The 25,674-nt window shown below is 36.1% G+C and overlaps 1 protein-coding gene across 4 annotated transcripts in view; it reads right to left on the bottom strand.

Moving 5' to 3' along the window:
• Positions 1-25,674, bottom strand: part of RIC1 (RIC1 homolog, RAB6A GEF complex partner 1) — a 168,277-nt gene that overhangs the window by 76,869 nt on the left and 65,734 nt on the right. For all 4 annotated transcript variants that reach the window (XM_027615552.2, XM_027615551.2, XM_027615550.2 and 1 more), the window contains one exon: positions 15,037-15,116. In XM_027615552.2, the coding sequence (XP_027471353.2) occupies positions 15,037-15,116 (80 nt within the window). The remainder of the gene's footprint in view (positions 1-15,036; positions 15,117-25,674) is intronic.

Below are 25,674 nucleotides of genomic sequence, written 5' to 3'. Positions count from 1 at the left end.
AAGGTAGGATAGGCTAAGCTATAATATTTGGAAAATTAGGTATACTAAATGCATTTTCAAACTTACAGTATTTTCAATTTGTAGTGCATCTGCTGAGATAAAAATCCCATCATAAATCAAGTAAGATCTGTATACGTTAATAAAAGGGTAGATTCAGCAAAAAGGTATCACAATTACAAACAGATACAGATATAACAACAGAGCCCAAAACATGTGCAGGGAATACTGACCAGACTGAAGGAAGAAACAGTTCTACAATAACAGCTGGAAATTTCAATATCCCACTTTTGGGTGCCTGGGTGACTCAGTGGGTTGGGTGTCTGCCTTCAGCTCGAGTCCTGATCTCTGGGTCCTGGTATCGAGCCCTGCGTAGCAGGGAGCCTGCTTGTCCCTCTCCTCCCTACCTGTGCTCTGTCGCTCCCTCTCATATGAATAATTAATATATTTTTTAAAAATCCCACTTTCAATAATGGATAGAACCTGACAGGGATCAGAAGGGAAACAGAGAATCTAAACACTGTGAACCACTCAGACCTTAGACTCATACAAATATTCCACCCAGCAGCAGCAGAATACATGTTCTTTCTCAAATGCACATAACATTCTCCAGGACAGAACATATATTCAGCCACAAAAATGTCTCAATAAATTTAAAAACACTGAAATTATATAAAATATCTTCTCTGACTACAACTTAGTGAAAGTAGACATCAATAACAAAAGGCAAACTAGAAAATTCACAAACATGTGGAAATTAAACAACACCTCTTAAACAAGTCAAAGAAAAAAACCAAAAGGGAGATTAGAAAATACTTTGAGACTAACGAAAATGAAAACACATCACCAGGGATGCAGTAAGTACAGGGCTTAGAGGAAAATTTAGAGCTAAAATGCCTAAAGAAGAAGATCTCAAATCTATAACCTAATTTTACATGTCAAGGAACTAGAAAAAGAAGAGCAAACTACACTCAAAACCAGCAGAAGAAAGGATATAATAAAGACTGGAGTGGATATAAACAAAACAGAGAATAGAGAAAGAAAAGAAAAGAAAATCAGTGAAAGGAAATTAGTACTTTGAAAATATTAATGAGGTTGAAAAAACTAAGGAAAAAAAAGAAGGCTCAACTCACTAAAATCAGAAATTGAAGTGGGAACATTACTAGTGAATTTGTGGAGAAATAGATTATAAGAGAATCCACATATTTAGCGAACTTAAGTCCCCACCTTCTCTGGGCATAAATTATCTTAAATATTTAAAGGCAGATTATGTTTAATAATTCAGAAGGCAACCTTAACAATAACAATTGCAACTTATTAAGAACATATTAAGTCATTTTTCTCTTTCTATAAATACACAAAAGGATAAAAAGTGACTTGAAAAGCAGCTTTTCCAAAGTCACTGTTAGTGACAAGCTGAAACAGACCAGAACCCAGTATCTCTAATTTCAAATGAAATCTCTTCTCCATCTCTCTAAACTGCTGTGTACTTATCTGAGGTAGTTACCATCAAGTGCAATCATTTAAAAAGTAGGAAAAATGAAATCAAGCCAGTTCTAGAGTTTTGTTTTACTAATACATTTTTCATGAATTAAAAGTTTCCCAGCTTTCATTCTAATGAATGCAAGGCATTCGTGTCAACACGTCGTCTCCAAAGGGCAATAAAAAATGAAATGCTTCCATAGGGAAGGTCAATTAATCAAACGTCCCACAGCCTTGAGGAGGAAGCAGTTTCCCATGAAACTGACAAAAATCAAAACTCAAACTACAGTACTCAGAAATTTGTCACAAAAATTACAGGAAGTCTTTAAAGAAAAAAAAACGCCTTTAATTTATGTCAAGTAGGCTTTGGAGGGCTAAATAAAGTGATACTAAAAACTATCACTACACAACTAAAATTCAATAGGCATTTATTTCAACAAACTCTATTATGCAGGAGATCTCAAATACTTGCAGTACCAGCCTAAGAAAATAACAATGTGGTACACAACCTGATGGCTGTGGGAGATGGAGGGGATGGACAGGAACTTCAAGAGTACAGCTAATTATACCGTATTTCTCCTATCAACGTTAACTTAACCTAAGTCTGATCTTTCCCTCCAAGTATAGCTCAAATCCTAAATACAAAACTTCCCCTGACAACCTAGCACTTTCCCCTAATGCTATTATAAATTTGGGGGACTTTCATTCACTTGGCATTTGCTGCTTTATATCGCCATTATCTCTAAATAGTTCTCTCTTCAGTTGCATCTTATACCTCTCTAGCACCCCGTACAAATAATAATAGGAGGCATACAACAAGTGTTTGATAATAACAATGAAGAGGAATCTCATTCCAGATTTTCAAATCTATTTTTTCGCTTATTTTATTGAGGTTAACTGACAGAATCTGTGTAAGTTTAAGACACAAAACATAATAATTTGATATACATGTATATTATTAAGCAATTACCATAACAACATTAGTCAAGATATCCATCACTTTGTGATGACAACTTGTAAGATCTGCTCCTCAGCAACTCAGCTTTTTGAATCTTAAAAAGATTTTGGAATGCGTTACACTTACTCTAGTAAGTTCTGGCAATCCTAGATGAATTCTGGGACCAAGAGGCTTTGGTTCTCCAATTATAGTTATGGAAAGGCTCAGAAAGGTTTCTTTCCTCACACTCCATACCTCATGTGTCATCATTTGTAGTCAACACAAGATTTACTAGAATATCAATAATCAAAGTATTTCTGGATGAAATAAAATAATGGTATCTGGATGTGGTAAAACACATTCCAATGAAAAAAGATGCAAAACTGTTCAAGTTGACTGATGGGCAGGTGGCCACTTTATTATTATACTGAGAGAGGAACTAGTACCAAAGTAGCCCTACAGAAACAATAAAAAAAACTGGACAAAATAGAGGCAACAACTATGCTGAGACACTGGATAACAGGAAGCACAAGACTGTGAAGAAAAACAAAAAAACTTTTCTGACAGAAATCATTTTCCAGACTGCCATGTCGGGCAGGAGAACCCAAACACAGTATGACAGTCTTGTTACATTCAGGGAAGTAGAAGCAGCCAGTTCTGGAAAAGAGTACCAGAGGCAGAAGATCCAGAGAAAGGCTCCCCTCGAGTCTTTGTGAACACTAAGCTGTGTAAATATATGGTGAGACCCCCACACTGCCTGCCAAAGAATAACTGTCAGGGTTTGGGGCTGCAAAGCTCATACAGGGCTGGGAGCCATTCCAGTTGACCAGAGACAAGAGACCTTGTTAAGGGCTAGGACATTCCATGGACAGCTCAGAATGGCTCAGCTAAGCTACCGGAAAGGTTGAACCCACCTTAAAAAAACACAAACAAGCCTCAAAAGGATTAAGGAGATCTACAACTAAGTTGCCATTCAAAATAATCTCAACATTCCCTAAAGGAAAAGAAGAAAACTCAGACACTCAATAATGTCACACAATTTCCATCATCCAATCTAAAATCACCAGACATGTGATATGACGCAGCAATTCTACTCCAAGGTATTTATTTACCCAAGAGATAAAAAAGCTAACTGCAGAGCAAACTGGGATTGGAATCTAAAAAAAACAGATAAGGTTCATCACAATTTCACTTTTCATTGTTTCTTTGTTTTCATAAGCACACAGTCATGGATTACCAGCGTAAATTTTTTTTAAGTGCTATAGGACTGTACATGAGGGATCAGCTTTTTCTTGGGTACAAGGGAGAATAAGAGAGTTGAGAGAAAAGTTTTATGTTAAGATGTTTGCCTTCAGCTTCTCAACTACCTCACAGAGCTTTGTTATATAAAATGCACAGTTGGGGAGGCACACCAAAAAAACAAATAGCAAATGAACAGAGACATTACACAGGAACTGTGGTTTCAGTGCGTTAAAAGTAAGGGAAAAGTAGGTTCTAAATGCCAGGTCAGAGCGTGCCCGTCATTTTGTGGTGACTAGAGAGCAACAAATGTTTATAAGGCATTAATATCCCAAATATGTAGAGAATTCCTAAAACTCAACAACAAAAACCAAACAAGCTGATTCAATAAAGGACTCCAACAGAGAGAAAATACTCAACATCACTAATCATTAGGGAACTACAAATCAAAACTAAAAACAAACAAAAACAGAAAGGAAGTGTTGGCAAGGATGTGTAGGAATTAGAACCCTTGTGCTCTGTTGGGAATGTGAAAAGATACAAACACTGAGAAAAATGTCACAGCAGTTCCTCAAAAAATTAAAAACAGAATTACCATATAATATAGCAATTCTACTCTGGGGTATAAACCCAAATAAAATGAAATCCAGGTCTCAAAGACACATGTGAACACACATATTCATTGCAGCATTATTCACAACAGATAAAATATGAAAACCCAAATGTCCAACAACAGAGGAATAAATAAGCAAAATGTGGTACAGACATACTTAAGAGATAGTGCAGCTTCGGTTCCAGACCACCACAGCGAGCAAAAGCAAGTCAGATGAATTTTTTGGTCTTCCAGAGCATATAAAAGTTATATTTACACTATACTGTGGTTTTTTAAGGTATGCAATAGCATTATGTTCAAAAATACAATGTACATAGCTTAATTAAAAAACATTTGATTGCTACCAAATGCTATCATCTGAGCTTTCTGCAACTCGAAATCTTTTTGCTGGTGGTGGCTGCTGAAGGTGGTTGCTGAAGTGGCTGAGGCCACTTTATCTTAAAACAACAATGAAGTTCGGTGCATCAACTGACTCTTCCTTTCGTGAAACTTTCTCTGCAGCCTGCAATGCTGTTTGATAGCTTTTACCGACAGAACTTTCAAAATTGGTGTCAATCCTCTCAAACCCAGTCGCTGCTCTATCAACTAAGCCGATGCAATATTCTAAATCCTTTGTTGTCATTTCAACAGTCTTCACAGCACCTTCACCAGGAGTGGATCCCACCTCAAGAAACCACTTTCTTTGCTCATGCCTCAGCAGCAACTCTTCATCCGTCCAAGCTGTATCCTGAGATGGCAGCAGTTCCTTCCCATCTTCAGGCTCCACTTCTAATTCTGGTTCTCTTGCTATTTCCACCACTTCTGCAGTGACCTCTTCCTCTGAAGTCTTGAACCCCTCAAAGTCATCCATGAAGACTGGAATCTACTCCTTCCAAATTCCTAACAACGTTGATATGTTGATCTCACCCCACGAATCATGAATATTCTTCATGGCATCTAGGATGGTGAATCCTTCCCAGAAGGTTTTCAATTGACTTTGCCCAGATCCATCAGAGGAATCACTATGTACGGCAAGTAGAGTCCTATGAAACATACTTCTTAAATAAGAAGACTTGAATAAGAAATGAAACAAAGAAAAAAGAGACAAAGACTCTCAAATACAGAGAACCAAATGGAGACTGCCAGAGGGGAGGTGGGTGGGAGGGATGGGTGAAAGAGATCAAGGGAATCAAGAGCACACTTAACATGATAAGCACCGAGTCATGCATGGAACCGTTCAGTCGTCATACTGTACCCCTGTACACTTGAAACCAGGATGACACTATAAGTTATATTCCAATAAAAAATATAATTAGTTTAAAAATTTTAAAAAGACTTGCAAGTTGAAATGACTCTTTGATCCATGGGCTGAAGAATGGATGTTGTGTTAGCAGACATGAGAACAACATAAATCTCATTGTCCCGACTCCGTCAGAACTCTTGTGCGACGATCAGGTGCAGAGTCAATAAGTGATGATAGTGTGAAAGGAATCTACTTTTTTCCCTTCCTTAGCGGGTCTCAACAGTGGGCTTAAAACATTCAGTAAACCATGCTGTAAACAGATGTGCTGTCCTCCAGGCTCTGCTGTTCCATTTACAGAGCACAGGCTGAGTAGATTTACCATAACTCCTACGGGCCCTAGGATTTGAGAAATGATAAAGAAGCACCTGCTACAAGTTAGCAGTCGCCAACTGCACTGGCCCCAACAAGACGATCAGCCTGTCCTTGGAAGCTTGGAAGGCAGGCACTGACTTCTCCTCTCTAGCCAGGAAAGTCCTAGATGGCATCTTCTTCCTGTGGGAGGCTCTCGCACCCACACTGAAAATCTGTGGGTCGGTGGAGCCGCCTTCGGTAATGACCTCGGCTCCATCTTCTGGATCACTTGCCGCAGCTCCTCCATCGGCACCTCCTGCTTCGCCTTGCACTTTTACGCCCCGGACACGGCTTCCTTCCTTAAACCTCAGGAACCGATCTCTGCTAGCTTCAGACTTTGCTTCTGCAGCTTCCTCCCCTCTTCCTTCACGGAATTGAAGAGAGTCAGGGCCTCGCTCTGGGTTAGGCTTTGGCTGAAGGGAATGTCATGGCTGGCTTGACCTTTTATCCACCAAACGTTCTCCACGTCAGCAATAAAGCTGTTTCACTTTCCTATCATTCGTGTGTTCACCGGGGTGGCCCTTTTAATTTCCTTCAGGAGCTTTTCCTTCACATTCACAACTTGGCTAACTGGCACAAGAGGCCTCAGCTTTCCACATGCCTTCCTCACTAAGCTTTAACCGTGTCTAGCTTTTGACCAAAAGTGAGAGGCGTCTGGCTTCTCCTTTCAGTTGAACACAGGCCGCCGCAGCGTTACTGACTGACGTGATTTCGATATCGCTGTGTCCTGGGAATGAAGAGGTGAGGGAGGAAGACAGGGCACTGGCCAGTGCAGCAGACAGAACGCGCACAGCACTTCCCCCTGAACTCACCATGGTCTCTGAGTGTAGTCCATGGCACCTCAAAACAATCACATTAAGAACATCCAAAATCACTGGTCCAGATCACCATGACCAATAGTGATCATGACAAAGCTTGAAATATTGCTAATTACCAAACTGTGACAGACATGAAATGCACAAGTGCTATTGAAGAAAGGACACCAATAGATGTGTTCAATACAGGGTTGCACAAACCTGCAATCTGTAATAACAGGATCTGTGAAGTGCAACAAGGTATGCCTGTATATACATGTATTTAGCCTTAAAAAGTAGGAAATTCTGAAATATGCTACAATATGGATGAACCTTGAGGACATTATGCTGAGTGATATAAGCCAGTCATAAGTTAAACACTGTATGATTCCACTTACATGAAATATAACTGTATACTCAGAAAATGGTTAGGATGGTAAAAATGTTATATGTGTTTTACTACAATAAAAAAAAATGGAAATAAAGTTTACTCATAGGATCTTTCTAAAATATTATCATTCCAGAAAGTACTGATGCACATTGTTAGTGTTTCTGTATCATTAGAGACAGGTGTTAAACTGATTTAGAATAAAGTTAATACAGACCTTTAAAAATAGTTTCTGAGACAGGAAGCCACATTATCAAGTCTGTTTTGAAAAAAAAAAATCTGCTATCAATGCAAAGGATGGATTTCTGTAGGTAGGAGAAAGACTAGAGGAAGAGAATGAGTTAGTAAATTAGCTTTTCCAATAAGCAAGGAGAGGCCCTAAAGGCCCCTACTAAGACAAGGAGAGTGAAACAGAGGCAAATTTTAGAGACACGGAAGAGCTATCAGTCAATACAGTGCAACCTGATTACCAAACAAATATAAGAAGTAAGGAAATAAAAGATTCCAAGGTTTCAACCTCCTGCAACTATAGGAAGATCATGGTAACTGCAAAAAATGTTAGAAAAGCAACAGCATATTTGGCTTCCTTGGAAGGGAGAAGATGAGTTAGGTTGAGACAAGATGAATCTGAGGTGGCCTGCAGAGCCATCTAAATGGAGCTGTCCTGGCTCAAGAAAGTAGTACTAAATTAAAGAAACAGATCTGGATCTCATCCACATATACTGAATAATTAAAGCCAGGTAGAATATGGAGAAGGGAACTCAGAACAAAAACCTGGGGAACACTAAAGCATTACTGTAGGTACTGTACAGTAATTTATGGTGCTGATTTCATCCTAATGATATCTTTCTGAAGTAGAAAGTATTAACTCTATTTTTCAGATGAGTAAAATAAAACTCAAAAAAAAGAAAGCAACATGAATTAATCCTGAAAGCTAAGAAAACCACAGAAAATTTTTATGTAGGAAAATGGCAATTAAATTTTGTATTAAAAATTCACTTAGGGGAAAACCATAAAATATGTTTTTAAGACAATATTACAATAATCCAGGAGAAAAGAGACAAAACCCAAAGTAAAGTAGTGTTGCTGGGGATTGGGAAGAAATACAGAGACACACCCAAGGTTGAATAAGTAGAATATATAAAAGGCAGAATACACTGGACACGATAAAGATTGGCTACTGAAGTTACTGAGCAGGAAGAGTAAATAAATTCAAGTAAATGGTGGTAGCATTTACAAAAAAAGGGAACTGGCCATAGGCCTCCCCAGGATTAAGTTACTTAAAAATCAGAACATAATTTTCCGTATTTGTACACCTAATAAAAAATTCCCCACTTCTAACTTTTATTATTAATTAGTTATTTATTTTAGAGAGACAGAGTTCATGAGCAGGGGGAAGGGAGGAGCAGAGGAGTAGGAGAGACAATCTTAAGCGGGCTCCACACCTAGCGCAGAGACTGATGTGAAGGTTGATCTCACAACCCTGAGATCATGACCCTGAGCTGAAATCAAGAGTTTGACACTTAACCAACTGAGCCACCTAGGCGCCCCTCCACCCCAACTTCTAACTTAAACTGTAAATTATTAGGTAGAACCTAAAATATATTCACAATAATGTTACTAACTTCTTACCTGTTAAACCTCTCCAATCCAGAATGCTCTTTCCTTGGTATGTTTTGTTTCCTAGTCTGAGATCTTTTCAAATGTCATCTTTCTCAGTGAAGACCCCGACCACTTTATTTCAAGCTGTGTCCCTACTTCCTAATCCAATTCCCTACTTTATTTTTCTCCATAGAAACGTTATCACCTAATTTGTAATGTATTTTCCTTATTTATCACCATCTACTAGAAGAGTGCAAGCTCTATGAGCACAGTGTTTCATCTGGTTTTTCTTCCTTTACCCACTGTTGTATTCTCAGTATCTACAACAGTTCTGGAGCATCAAAAAATCAAAATTTAAATGAAAAGATGGATGGATAAAGAGTGTTCCTGAAAGATGAAGTATCCTTATCACCAGGCCTTTACATTTAAAAAAAATTTTTTTGTTTACATTATCACACATTCAGAAAGCCTTCAGTCTGATAAGAACACTGTGACTTTCTGATTTGAGCAGAGATTTTAACACTTCTATCATTCTTTGCATTCCGGGTGCTAGTGTTAGAAGTGTGGCCAACAGGGGAGTAGTTTTCAGTGCCCAGAATTTATACAATAACATCACTATCAATCTTATTATTAGTAAGTGCTCATGCAATTATGATGTAAGCTAATTGACACAAAATATGTAAAGTTCAATACACACCTACATTTATAGAATGTATACATATTGAAATCAAACTACACAATGTAATATTTTGAGAAGATCAAATGGACTCAAAAATGTTAGGATAACTAACATACTTGTCAAGTTTACAAACTGAATTTGTAACAAGGTACACTGTTAGAAATAACACTCTAAATCTACAGAGCCTTAAGGGGGGAAAAAAGCAGTTAAAGTTTATTTTCCAGAAAACACTAAAAATTTATTAGCAAAAAGGAAGTAACAAATGTTGAAGGAAACTTTCACACCTCTAATTCAGACCTTTTCTCCTCTAAATGTGATGTAATTTCAGTAAATGTTTCTGTCCCTTAAATGTTTCAGGATTTTTCACTGGGTAAGCTGTGTTGTGATTAGAAACTGCTAACCTCAATGAGCTATTATCATCTACCTGCTTCCCACCTGACACTACTTCATTAACAGTCAGCTAGTAAGAAGTCTCAAAACTAATAAACTATGTTGAGGGTAGGGAAAAGGAAACAAGAGGTTTGAGGTTTTTTTGTTTTTTTTAAGATTTTATGTATTAATTTGAGAGAGAGTGAGTGAGCACAAGCGCATAGGGGGTGGAAGGACAGAGGGAGAGGGAGAAGCAGGCTCCCCGAGGAGCAGGGAGCCCGATCCTGGGCTCCTTCCCAAGACCCTGGGATCATGACCTGAGCTGAAGGCAGATGCTTAACCAACTGAGCCACCCAGGCGTCCCAAGAGGTTTGAGTTTTGATAGTTGTTCTGTAGTGTTGTTTTTTTTCCCCTGAGAAAATAATCTCTATATCTTTAACATTTGATAATTAAATGTACTGAATTTTAGTATAACTTTTTTTTTTTTTTTTTTTTTGGAACTTTGTCCTCTTACTAGTAAAACTGGTGTCTGGCAAAAGAGGAGGTTGACAGTAAGAGTGGAAAGACAGAAGAAAAAAGTCTCTACTCTTAACAAAGTATACATTATGACATATTTGTTGAAATTATTTTATGATAAAATTAAATATGATTTGCAGTTTCAAGATCTACTACACTCATATTTAAATATAAACAAATCAGCACATTCTAAAGCTATACACAAGTTATTTCTAATTTATTCTGCCAGAGTTTCCTCCATAAATTTCAATGCAAGTTCCAAGATATGAAAGAAAATGCCAAGACAGACCTTTAGTGGACAACTCTGTCCAATAGTCTGTGTAGCTAACACGAAGGGACGTTTTAATATAGAGTGAAATGTACAAAAAAGATCGAAACAATTGAAACATTAATCAGAGCAAATGACCCTTGAGGCATCGTCATGTGGTAAGACTGCCACCATTGTTGAAGGCTGACTCCCAACATGAAAAGGAAGGATGCTGGAAACACCACTATGTGGAAACTATGAAAGATCACAGGGACATCCGACCTGTTCTCAGGTGGAGCATAATGGAAAATGATATGCAGTCTAAGGTTAAGATGCTGTCACATAATACAGGGAAGTTGAGATACTCCAGAAAAACTCATATGATGAACTCATAAAATTTAAAGAAGAGAAATAAGAGACAACAGTGTTTCTTTCTGTAATTGAGAAGAGTATGACTAACTACTGGCCTCAATTACACTGCTTCTATTCTTCACAACTATTACATATATAAACCACTCCAGATCATTTCTCCTGTTTTTGATTTACTACTCCTCAAAAAAAACCCAAAGCAGTAGATGACTAGATGGGCATAAATAAGGCTGAGGCAGTAAAGTACTGGTGGTTTAAGAGTATACACTTGGGAGCTACAGCACTTATGTCTGAATCATGGCCATGCCACTACTAATGAGTGACTACTGCTAAGTTAGTTGGCCTCTCTGTGCTGCAGTAATTGTACCTAACTACCTCACAGGGTTGTTACCAAGATTAAATGAGTTCGAAAAAATGCTCAGAACAGTGTCTTGACCTGCCTAAGTGCTTACAATGGCACAGATGACAATGATAATTCGTTTATCATTTTTTTAAACATTAACATTAAACATTTTTTTAAACTCTCCTCAAACCCATATATGAACCACTTTCCCAGTTTTAAAAACATGAACTCCTATAATCCTCAAAACAATGAAGAAAAAATATTTTTATTCCCATTTTACAAACAGGTTCTACAGAAAAACTAAACACCTAAGCAGGCTAAGTAACCCGACTAGACAGCAGTCCAGCACTAAAATACACAACAGGATGTTTCTAATGTGCTCTGCTCTACAAAACTGTTTCCCTATAAGATATGTTTGATTTTATGTAGCAGTTATTAGAAGTTAAATTGGGAAAGAAGTACATTATCAAGTGAAATATTAAAAATTAAGTCATTTAACATATACTATACATATAAAATATGATTTACATATTAAATCACTTCTTATATACTTACATATATAAAATCACTTTAAATATAAGAAATGAAGTAAAAATTTGGTGAAGGAAAAACATACATTCCCACATACTAGGCAGTTATCTAAACATTTAATATGCATGATCTCATTTAATCCTATGAAATAATTACTACTGCTACCTCATTCCACAGATGAAGAAACTGAGGTTTTGGAGATATTAAATAACTTGACAGAAGTTATCCGGATGGGAAGAGAACAGTGGATATTCAATGCCAGGTCTACATGATGCCAAAGCCTAGCCCTTTAGCTAAGGCAACACTCTACTCATGCCATACAAAGGCGATACACATTCTACTAAGTCACACATTGAAACCTGTGATCGTCGATATACTGGAAAAAAGCCCAAATTTTTAAGAAATACAACGTATTTAAAAAAAAAAAGAAATACAACGTATTTTCTGTAGTTCTCTAGTCCAACATACAGTCAAACACAGCAAAGTTCATGCACTATCAGCACTACTACTTAGTTAAGGGGCATCCTCTGGAGTCTTAAAATCAGAAGGTAGAAACTCTTTTTAAATTCTCTGCAACAAAAAAGTGAGCCTCAAAATACTATTCCAAATCGCTGTAAACATATGAAATCATGTTAGTGACTTGAAATAATGGAAATGGTATTTTTCACTGCGTCAAGAGATATTATCTCCCCATCCTGCCTACCTATACTAGTATAAATTAATCAAGTATTTTCAGGAGCATGTCTAAATAGAGCAATAAAATGGGTTCAAATATGCTAGTTCAAAATGTACAAGGTAATTAAAAACACTGATTACATAGTTCTTCAAAAGGCTCACAAAATTATCGCTTAGAATGAAAAAACAAGTTTTATATTATCCACAAAACTGAATTTAAAATTTCTAAATACATATTATCAAAATGTCCATAACATTTTAAACAGTACAATTTATATATTGAAAGGGTTTTTGCATTAAAGATTTCTATTGATTGAAAAAATCAAATTAGTATAAAAGATTTCCAAAATTCAACTTACATCTCAACTAATACCAGATCACAAAAACAAGTGACTTACGGCATCAAGAAAATCTAGATAGCTCCTTAAAATCTATGATAAGGGGATCGGAGTTACATTCTACATGGCCAAAGTGTTTTCTCAAGAATTTCGACAAGTATTAAACAACTTTCATAACACAATTTTTTTTTTAAAGATTTTATTTGACAGAGAGACACAGCGAGAGAGAGAGAGATCATGAGCGGGGGGGAGGGGCAGAGGGAGAAGCAGGCTTCCCGCTGAGCAAGGAGCCCAATGCGGGGCTCAATCCCAGAACCCCAGAATCATGACCCGAGCCAAAAGCAGACGCCCAACCGACTGAGCCACCCAGGCGCCCCTCATAACACAATTTTTAAAAAACATTTTGGCTTTTTGTTACACATTTTTCAAATAGTTTTTTTTTTTTTAATCACATTGAATATAGTGTATGCAAATCAAAAATTCTGGAAAATTCAAGAGTTGAAAGAAGATGAAAAATCACTACAGTTCTACCATTCAGGAGCAATTACTATAAATATACATTACTCTTTAAGATAATTTCTGTTGTTTTCTTTTGCAAAGTTGTTGTGGTCATATTACATATATAATTTTGTGAGACTCGTTTCTTCACTTGGCATTTTAATATGATCAAGTTCTCACATTTGTAAATTTTTTGAAATATATTTAATGACTGCATATTATTTGAGAATATACCACAGTTAACTTTCATACTAAAATTCTTGATTATCACACATTTTTGTATATCTACTACCAGAAGCGTCTAAGAACATATTTTAATATTCCTCTGCTAGCAGAGTAATAAAAAAAAAAAAAAAAAAAAGACTATTTTTACATACTGAGGCGCTGGGGTGGCTCAGTCGGTTAAGCAGCTGGCTCTTGATTTTGGCTCATGTCATGATCCTAGGGTCCTGGGATAAAGCTCCATGTTGGTCTCCATGCTCAGTGGGGAGTCTTCTTGAGGATTTTCTCTCTCCCTCTCCCCCTCCCTCAGCTCACATGCACGCATGTGTTCTCTCTAAAATAAATAAATCTTTAAAAAATTTTTAATTATAAAAAAAGACTTTCACATATTAAAATGTGTAGGTTTCTAAAAAATTTGTATTTAATGCTTTGAGTTACTAGTGTTTAGTTTGAGTTACTAATTGACAAGTTTCTCTTGTATTTGTTAGTTATATTTCCTCTTATGAGATAGTTTTTACCTATTTACCTTTTGAAATCTTTGTGTTTCTTAGCAATTTTTATGTCTCCTTAAAATATATTTTATAAAAAAAAATTACCTAAAATATAATATTTTATAAAATATAAAAATAGTAAACCTGGGTCCTATTTACTGAAAAAAATCTCCCCAGTTTCTTACTTGCCTTTTTAATGTTGTTCTTTCTTCCTGTTAATTTTCAGAAATGTAAACTTTCATATATTGAAATCTACTTTCCCTCTAACTTCTTATATACCTAATAAACTCTGGCCATCTCCTATATAGTCATCCAGCTTTCATGGTTTGATGTTTCTTTTAAAAAAAAAAAAAAAAAGGGGACACCTAGGTGGCTCAGTTGGTTAAGCATCTGCCTTTGGCTCAGGTCATGATCTCAGGGTCCTGGGATTGAGCCCCACATCAGGCTCTCTGCTCAGTGGGGAGTTTGCTTTTCCCTCTGCCCCCCTTCACCTCTGCTAATGCTCGCTCACTCTCACTCTCTCTCTCTCATAAATAAATAAAATCTTAAAAAAAAAAGAGGATATGCTTTAAAATTGGTATATTCTTTTATTTCAAAAGTACGGCAAAAAAATTAAGGAAGAGAATGCAAAATATACAGAACAACATAATTTGAAGATCAAAGTCCATGTTCCTTCAAGTTCTATCCAAGAGGTAACCACTGTTTGGGGTACACATTTTTTTCTACGCACATACAAAAATATACAGGAAAAAGTGCCTGTAACTTTCCTGACATTTCCTCTCTTCCCCTCATGATTTTTTAGTTCCTCCTTAATAATGCTAGAGTATATTAGTAGTGACCCTCAATGTCCAAGAAGGGACACAGTACATTCACCTAAGATTCTCAGACTTTTTTTTTAGCAACAGAATTCTTTACTCAATTAATGACAGTTCAAAGACTAGGTAATTTCTGAAATACTATTTTTAAAGTACAGGCTTGTCTTTATTCACTTCACACAATGCAAAATTGGAATGTTTTTATGAATACAAATTACGCAAACCAATTATTAGAAGAATGAAAGACAACAAACTTACTTGGGATACACTGGTTCATAAAGGTACTTGTCCCCTCTTGTAGATGTAATATGAAAAAACAAGATGTAGCCATATGCAGTCTGAAAGACAAATTTTATTTGCCATGAATTAAAGGGTAAGGCTATGACTAAAACCCTAAATTTTATTTTTATATATTCTTACTTTGAAAACACTTCACTCGTGGGAACCCTCTTTCGAAAAGCTACAATCTAATTATGCAATTAAAAAATGACTTTGTTTTAATATAACCCATCTTGTTTAATATAACCCACGAAAAGATTTTATATTTTGATATTTCATAATGTCATTAAATCAACAGTTCATAATAGATTGTAGACAATACTCTAAAATAGTACAGTATTCAATAGCAGATGATTATTTTACAAAATAAACATAACTTTTTAAACTCTGCAATAAGGCAAATAATTTTTTCTAATTTTTTAAAGCAACAATGTCACCGAATAGTAATACTATGATAAAGTTCTTGACTCTAGTCAAAGTTTACACAATATAACTTCAGAATAACATTTTATACATTTCAAAATCAATCAACTGGCCTATTTACTATAAAATATACTGAGACACAAAAGAAAAACAGAACCTTCATTTCCAAATTTGATCATCAGTTAATTTTTCTGTTAACAAAATACTTTTAAAATACAAATTATATTGAAACATTACATAATCATGGCATATATCTGTCATACCTGTGAAGCTCAACCACTTTATATTTATGGAAATATACAAAACACTATATTTAGCTGTTTCTAACCATTTTTAGGCCTGAGTGGCAACTGTTTGGCCCAAACTACTATATATGAATACTGAACTCTTATTTTAGAAGCAGGTGGGCTTTACCCAAAATACAAAGAAAACTGAAAATAATTATTCAAGGTTTCAAATTTCTTTCTAGTACTTGCTTCTGTTCTTCACTTAAAGAAATGCCAGAGGAAAAACGGTTTCTTCAGCAGTCGGGTGTTTTGCTTAAGCTATAAACTTTACTATTTCATAATGTATTCCAAAATTCTACTTCAATATATTGGGACACAAAACACAAGAGGCTAAGATCATCATTCTAATTCCTCAAGTGCAATTTTACCTTCTTCAAATGTGGCGAATCTGGGATCAAAGGAAAACAGATTCAAATCAAACCATACCAGACATCATAATGCCTACACAGATTAGTGACTTTGAAATTTGTAAACTGTACTATGACCTTATATGGGTTAGAAAAGTAAAATAATAAGGTCTAGCATTTACATGAATAGCATACAAAAGTTGTCTGGAAAATCAGTCACTCAAGATCAAAAGTTCAACATTTCAGAATATCAAAGGCTAATAATATATTCATAATTTTAACAAGTGCTTAGAAGACTATAATGCCAGAGAAGATACACCATCATTTTGTACCAGCATTTAGAAATTTTATATACATGGTATAATAGACAAAATTACAAATAATGGCTTGATTTACTATTCCGGTATTTTGTATCAATCTTGACTAGGATCTGTAGCTTCACATGAATATAAATGCTATATACTTCCAGATCTCACTGACCTTTTCTTAAACAATCCTGCCTTTGAACAAGTCCCACCTCTGAACAATTTTAAAAATTTTGGTAATAAGTGATCATCCTAAAAAGTAGCATCTTTGTTGTTAACTATACCAAAACTGTTATTATGCGGTGTTATGACGGCTTTTCTCTTCCAACCACCAAAATACTGCAAATAAGCATATAACGACTGCTTAATCTATAGGCAACAGTCCCAATACCTTCTTCTAATACACATACACACTGTCTCTTGCTATCTCTCCCCCCCACAACACACACATACTAATTTTTCTAAGAAAATGAAAAGACAAAATAAAGAACCTCTGAGTTTTCTTTCCTGGTATCATTCCATATCTCAATTTTTTTTTTTTCTTCCTCCAAGTCTTATTTTACTGGATTCTGTGGTTGTAACTGCAAAGGCCTAACAATTTTTGTAGGCAACTTGAATGACAAGTCCTCATGTCTCTTTCTTTTGTATATCCATGAATAAGGGTCACAGACACGTAAGAATAAAGGCTATCAAGAGGATAAATCACTACTTAAATGGAGAATGGAACAGACTTGTCTCTAGTAACACCACTTAGCAGAAAAAGAACTTACTAGAAACAATTTTAAAGGATATTAATAACACATTAAAAATTCAGTCAGAGAGGTATGAATATTCAGTCAGAGAAATATCTTTTTTTTTTCAACTGCAAATTGCAAATAGAGATTTGAAAAACCATGAGAACTACCTCAGATAACTCCACAGTTTAAAAAGAAGAGTCTGAAATCTGGAGGTGGTGGTAGTTGTTGATGGCTCAATATTATTAACTGCTTGTTTGTATTTTGCTTTGGTGGGCATTTGGGAAGTTTCCCCTTGCTACTCATAATTAAATATATTTTAAAAATTATTTTATGACTGATGCATGACATATATAATATAAAAGCAATTTTCTGTAAACAGGAAGAATTTAAATCCAGCTGCGTCATGATGCAAATCAACTGTTACATAAAACTAATGCTTCACCTGTAGGAAGCAATCCCAGTACCTTCCTCTACCATTATCTAATCAAGGCTCCCACTGAACATGAATTCACCACATACTTCAGAATTCAAGTCATTGTGCATTTCTTCCTTATTAGGACATGCCGTTTTTAACATGAAGAAGATTCATGCATCTGGGCTTCAATGACCTGACTGATGCATCACAAAGATTTAAAAGATAAGGATTTGATGATTTAGAGATGCATCTTCTATCCTAATACACTGTCATGTTAGGCTTCAAATAAGGCCAAAATAACAGATTAGCACTATTTAATTCTTTACACTGGTTCGTAAATGGTGTTTACTGTTTTTACCTTTATTTCTTTATTATACATGTTCGAATACATAAAATTAATCACACAAATCCTACCATGAAGATAATTACCTACCATTTCTGTATACTCTTTTAGACTCTATACATTCAGATACATGAATATATTTAAATGGGAAATGATAAAAACAGCTATAAATCCCACACACACTCAAAAATAAATGATGAATCTTTTGACATGAATACTCATCAAAAATTACCATTTCTAACACTTATTACCACACTTTTATACCAGAGCACTAATTTAAAGGGAGGGGGGAAGCTTCTGTTTCCAAGCAAGATGATGCATTAAGGTGAAGCCAATTTATGCTCCCATTTGAACACAAAACAAAACAAAACAAAAACCTGGATAAAAACCTGGAACAATGATTTTCAAAACACCAACATGAAGCAATGAGGTCAGTGATCCTTGAGAGATGAGACATTGATATGAGTCCTATAATTGCCCCAGCTTACTACTCTGGGAAGGTTTCCGGGTCACAGCACTGAAAAGGGGAACTAAGGCAGAGGCTGGCGGACTCCCCAACCTATGGTGATGAAGCTGAGAGCCCAAGAAGAATAAGGCAGCTACAATTCATATGAGAAGTACCAGACAGGAGAGAGGTGCACACAGAAAAAATCCAAGAGCACCACACACACATGCGAGGAAACTATTCAAGGCAGGAGAGAAGCCACGCCAAAAGGATTAATTAGTAAGGAGAATAGTGCTCCAACAGTCCTGAGAACAGTGCCTGTCCCACAGTCAGACTGAAGAACTGGTAATTCACAAGGAATTATTAAGAATGCTCAGAAAAGTAGTCCTCAGGTATTCCTGTGGTAATCATAGCAAGGTATGGTCTCAGTAGTGGGGAATAATTGGCTTTATTGAGTGCTGTTCAAAACCCACATTACAAAGCATAAAATAAGACATAAACATATCATACTGTCTCCAAGTAATCATCACTTCATCCCGGAACAAAACTCAAGCTTTATAGGACCACAAAAGCACCCAGCACACAACAAAGTAAAGTAACTATGTCTGGCATCCAATCAAAGATTACCACATACGCAGATAAGCAGGAAAACACGAGACACAAAGAGGAGAAAAATCAACCAATCAAGAATGATCCCAAACTCAATTAAATGTTAGAACACAAAAGGGTTTCAAAACAGTTATAACCGTATTCCACATGTTCAAAAGGTTAGGGAATATAGAAAACCCAAACCATTTTTGAGAGGTAAAAACCAAAATATGAGATTAAAAATATAGTGGATGTGACTAATGGCAGATTAAATACCGCAAAAGAAAAATTCACTGGTCATAAAAGCATAGCAGTAAAGATTATCCAAATGAAACAGCCCCCCCGCAAAATAAAGCTGAAAGAGCACTGGTGAGTTGTGGGACAACTCGCCTAATATACATATAAAGAGTCCCCAAGGGTGGAGGCAGAAGTCAGGAAAAGCAGTTGTATTAAATTTAATCCAAATTTCGTTTGTTTCAGTTAAACTTCTTTAAAAGCTAACTGACTTTTCAAACAAGAATAAGAGCAATGTATGTTGTGGTTTTACCATATGTAAAAATAAAATGGGTAAAATATATGTTCCTTGACCTCAGTAGAATTAAACTAGAAATCAGTAACAGACTTCTGGAAAACTCTCAAATATTTTGAAACTAAATAATATGCTTCTAAATAATTCATGGATCAAAGAAGACATCAAAAGGAAATTGAAAAAAATACAGTATACTAAAATTTGTGGGATGTTGCTACAGCAGTACTTAAGGGGAAATTTTAGAGCTTTAAAGAGCTGTATTAGAAAAAAAGAAAAATCCTAAATCAATGACATTAGCTTTTACCTTAAACTAGAAACAGATGAGCAAATGAAACCCAAAGTAAGCAAACTAAAAAGAGGATGAGCAAATGAAACCCAAAGTAAGCAAACTAAAAAGAGGAAATACCAGAGGTCAGAGTGGAAATCAATGAAATACAAAACAAAAATAAAACCAGTGAAACCAAATTCTGGTTTTTATTTTTGTTTTTTTAAGTAATATCATTAAAATTGATACACCTCTACTCAAATTGGCTGGGGGGCAGGGGGAGGGGATAACCACTATCAGAAATGAGAGAGGTGACATCACTACAGATTCTAGAGGTATTAAAAGAATAATGAGTGAGTATAATGAATAACCATGACAAAAAGTTTACAACTTGAATGAAAAGGACAAATTCCTTGAAAGACAGAAACTGCCAATCCAAGTAGCTTAAAAGCCTACTGTGTCTATTCAAGAAACTTAAATTTCAACTAAAATCCTTTCCACAAGAAAACTCTATGCTCAGATGGTATCACTGGTAATTCTACCAAATATTTAAAAAAGAAATATGAATTCAACACAAATTCTTCCAGAAAACCATAGAGGAGGGGACACTTTCCATCTTTTATGAGGCTAGTATTACCCTCAAACCAAAGCCAAAAACATTATAAGAAAATGAACTACAGGGTGCCTGGGTGGCTCAGTTGGTTAAGCGACTGCCTTCGGCTCAGGTCATGATCCTGGAGTCCCGGGATCGAGTCCCGCATTGGGCTCCCTGCTCAGCGGGGAGTCTGCTTCTCCCTCTGACCTTCTTCCCTCTTATGCTCTGTCTCTACCATTCTCTCTCTCTCTCTCAATAAATAAAAATCTTAAAGAAAATGAACTACAGACCAGCACCTCTTATCAACACAGATATAAAACTTCTAAACAAAATTTTATCACAGAAAATTTAATAATATATTATCAGGAAAATACATAAGTAAAAGGGGTTTATTAAGAAATGCAGGGTTGGTTTAACATTAAAAAAAATCAATAAATGTATTTCACCATATTAATAAATCAAAAAAGAAAAATATGAGGGTCTCAATAAATGCAGAAAAAGCACTGAACATCCTATAAAGCATTCCTGATTAAAAACTATCAGCAAATTAACAAGAGAGGAAAAACTTCCACAACCTGATAAAGGGGATCTGCAAAACACCTAGAACATCATTCTTAATAGTGAAAGACCGAATGCTTTTCTTCTGTTCAACATTGTACTGGACAAGATAATCAGTAAAATCAGGCATGAAAAAGAAATAAAAGGTATCTAAGTTAAAAAGGAAAAATGAAAACTATCCTTTGCCATCGTCATCTATGCAGAAAATCTGATGGACTCTACCAAAAATGTACCAGAGTTTAGCATTGACTGCAATACACCAGATCAATACAGAAACATCAACTGCATTTCTATATACATAAAGAACAACCAGAAAATTAACGTTGTTTTCAATAGAATCAAAAATAGGAACTACTTAAGAAGAAATCTAGCAAAAGATATGAAATAGGTGTACACTGATAATAAAACACAAGTTAAAAATATCTAAATAAATGAAGAGATTTATCTTGTTAATAGGTCAAAAGGTTCAATAATGCTAAGATGATAACTCTCCTCAAATGGATCTACAGATTCAACGCAATCTCAATCAAAATCTCAGCAGGCACTTTCATCAAAACTGACAAGGTTAGGGCACCTGGGTGGCTCAGTTAGTTAAGCGACCCTTGGTTTCACTCAGGTCATGATCTCGGGGTCCTGGGATCGAGCCCCGTGTCATGCTCCATGCTCAGCGCATAGTCTGTCACTCTTCCTCTGCCCCCCCCCACCCCCCGCTCTCTTTCCCTCTCTGGAATGAATAAAATCTTAAAAACAAACAAACAAAAAAGAAACCCTGTTTAAAAAAACTAGCAAGGTCTGGGGTGCCTGGGTGGCTCAGTCGTTAAGCCTCTGCCTTCGGCTCAGGTCATGATCCCAGGGTCCTGGGATCGAGCCCCGCATCGGGCTCCCTGCTTGGCGGGAAGCCTGCTTCTCCCTCTCCCACTCCCCCTGCTTGTGTTCCCTCTCTCGCTGTCTCTCTGTCAAATAAATAAAATCTTTAAAAAAATAAAAAAATTAAAAAAATTAAAAAAACTAGCAAGGTTATTCTAAAATTCATATGGAAATAAAACATCCTACAACAGTGAAAGCTACTTTGAAAACAAATTGGAAAACTAACACTGTGATTTCAAAATTATTACAAAGCTCAACAAAACGACACTGTATTAACATAAAGACAGGCAAATAAACACATCATAGAAGCAAATACAGACAAAAACACAGATGTATGTGGATAACTGACTTTTTACAAAGATGCAAAGAACTATAGTGTAGAAGCAATAACCTTTTCAACAAACTGCCAAAATTGAACTTGGATCCATACCTTGCAACATATGCAAAAATTAACTCAAAATATATCACAGACCTAAATATAAAAACCTAAATAATAAAACCTCTACAAGATGGGGGGCCTGGGCAGCTTAGTGGTTAGGTGTCTGACTCAATTTCAGCTCAGGTCATGATCTTACGCTCATGGGACCAAGCCCCACTTTGCGCTTTGTACTCAGCAGAGATGCTTGGGATTCTCTCTCTCCCTCTCCCTCTGCCCCTCTCTCTCTAAAAACAAATAAATCTTAAAAACATACATACGAAAATTTCTAGAAGAAGATATAAAAAAATATGAAGCATAAAATAAACCGATGAATTGGACTTCATCAAAATTAAGTACTTCATTCAAAAAACAATGTCAGGAGAATGAAAAGAGAAGTCACCTCTTAGGAGAAATTCTTTATAAAGTATATATGTAAGACAGAACTTATATCCAAAATACATTAAGAACTCTAGGACTCTGACAATAAGAAAGCAAAGAACCCAATGAATAAAATGAGCAAATGATCTGAGCACACACTTTACCACAAAAGATATACAAACAAGGCAAATAAACAAAAAGATGTTCAAAATCATTTTTCATTAGAGAAATACAAATTAAAACTATAATGAGATACAACTATACATCCATCAGAATGGCTAAATTAAAAAATCATACCATACCATATGTTGGCAAAGGGGAAAGAGAACTCTCATGCACTGCTGGTAAGAATATAAAATAATACAACTACTTCAGAAAAAAGCTTGGCATTTCCTTAGAAAGTTTAACATTCACTTACCTCATGATTTAGCTGTTTCACTCTTGAGTACTAACCCAACATAAAAGGAAATATATGTCCATATAAACATCTTATGTATATGAATGCTCATAAGCATTTTGCTTGGAATAAGCAAAAACTGAAAACAACTCAAAAGCCCACCAAGAGATGAATGGTCAAACCAGTTGCAGTACATCAGTAAGATAGAATACTAATCTGTAGTGACAGAAAGCAAATGAGTGGTTGAAGGGAGGTGGATCGGGCGGGGGGGGGGTGGGTACAAAGAAACGTGTAGGAATGATGGATAGTTCATCACTATCTTGACTGTAGTCATGGTTTCAAATGTTATCAAACTGTACACTTAAAACATGTATTTACTGTATCAATTGTACCTCAATAAAGCAAATTTGGAAAAAGAAATGAAAGTGATGGTTGGACTTGTAGCAGCACCTTTTGCTCTCTGGAAAAGCTTCCACCATCACATACAAAGCCTCATCTAGCATACTGGAGAATAAGGGGTCACAAAGAAAATCAAGGTGGACATCTCCCACCAACTAGCAGACAGGGACTGAAAGCATCTGGATCATTAAGCACCAGGGGGACTACAGGTGAGACCAGGAGAACTTCTTGACCAAACCCAGAGCAAGTCACAGAATAAGAGTAAACAAATGGTTGTTTTAAACCAAAATTTGAGATAATGGTTCAATAAACATTACATATGAACAATAATCCTAACAAAAATAGTGTAATTTAAAGAAAGGCTAAGAACATCAAGTTATGGAAATGAAAACAAAATTCAGAGATATCTAGGAGAATTGCACAATAATCACTTCCAAAACAGAGTCTGGTCAAACCAAAATGAAAGGGAAAAAATGAGATGAACAGGGACTGTGTACAGGACTGTGCACCTCTGCAACCTGCTATACTGCGCTTTCAGGTGTTAATCTGGTGACTCAATACAGTCACATGCTGGAAGGGAAAAAAAAAATCACAACAACACAACAGGAATTCTAAATTAAACTGTCTTTCCCTTATTCACAAATAAGTTACATTCTAATTCATGTTACACTCACTTTCAGGTTGCTATACACTTCCATTTAGCTAGGTGTGAGAGGAATAGTCAAGGTAGCAGGAGAAAATAGACTTGGAATGGCAGGTTGGGGCCAGATCACAGGAGGTCCTGAGTACTAGGCTAAGCGTTTGGAACACACTTTGAATGCAAAGGGAAGCCACTGAAAGGTTTGGGAATAAGAGCTCTGATTTAGAAATAGCTATACATAAGATGCACTTTGAGTGGAGAAAAAAGAAGAGCTAAAAGTTTTTAGCCATAGGCAATCTAGAAAAGATACAAGAAGACCTGCACTGAGGTTATGGCAGTGAGAAGAACAGAAGAGCATGGCAGTAAACTAGAGACAGGACTTGGCACTTACACTGGTGATCAGATGGGAATGCAGAATCAAAGGACTCACAGTGTTTTTTCCTATTATAAGTAAAACTGCAATAAAAATACTTACACATATGCCTAAAAGACATTGGGCTACTATCTGTCAGAGTCCTAAAAATGAGACAGTACTTAAAATTCATTTTAATGCTCCTTGTGCCTGGCTATCTACTGTCTAAAACTGAGGAAAATTTTAGGGATAATTATGGCCTGAAATCATGTCTACAAAAATGGCATTCTACTTCTGAAATTCAGAGAAAACACTCTCCCCCAAAACACTATATACCAATTCTTAAAATGGTAAGGGATTTTCTCTCCCACACCCCATTAAAAAACAGTCAGTGAGATTTCTTTTTAAGGTACCAGCTGATAAGGAGATGACTATGGTTCTGTTGGTGATACAGAAATAGAATTTTGTACTAACTGATGAGTGAAAGCACACAATGAGAATACTTGAGTGGGGAAGGTCAGGCAGTAAAGAAAGTACACAGGGTGGCTGCTTTGGTCCTGACTTAATTTGCAGAGAGTTATGTCATATTGCTCTACAGATCATGCAATTGTATATCCTTCCCTACACCTTCTATCAAGGACATTTTGTAAAAGCAAGTTTCAAAGTATCTCCTAGGTTCAGCTTCATTCCACAATAGCTAGTAGGATTAAATAACCAGGCTAACAGTGAAAGGCAGTAAAGCAGAATTAAGACTTTGGAACTCTAGAATCAGGCTGCATATGATCTTAGGTACACAGTATCTCTGTAATCTTGGGCAGGTTACTTAATCTTTCTTAGTTACCTCAACTATATGATGGGGAAAAATAATCTACCTTTAGAGCACTGTTATGAAGAATTAATTTTAATACACATAAAGCATTTACAATAGTGCCTAGCGCATATTAGACACACCCAAAATCTGCTACCATAAGAACTCTGAATCTTCAATAGTTAATTTATCATCAATGTATTTCATGTTAAGAGGCTAAGAAAATGGGTAATACATTTGAGGAAAAGGACCATCAAAACCAGTAAAGCTTCAGAATCCAATCAAAGTCTGGTTACTAGAAAGTTCACCTACCCAATACCCATTCCATGATAGCATACAATCCTTTAACATTTTTTTAAAAATTTGAGAGAGGGGGGCGCCTGGGTGGCTCAGTCATTAAGCGTCTGCCTTCGGCTCGGGTCATGATCCCAGAGTCCTGGGATCGAGTCCCACATCGGGCTCCCTGCTCAGCGGGAAGCCTGCTTCTCCCTCTCCCACTCCCCCTGCTTGTGTTCCTTCTC

Source organism: Zalophus californianus, chromosome 13 (assembly GCF_009762305.2).
Source record: "Zalophus californianus isolate mZalCal1 chromosome 13, mZalCal1.pri.v2, whole genome shotgun sequence".
Classification (NCBI taxonomy): Eukaryota; Metazoa; Chordata; class Mammalia; order Carnivora; family Otariidae; genus Zalophus; species Zalophus californianus.
This window is presented reverse-complemented; position numbering and strand designations above follow the sequence as displayed.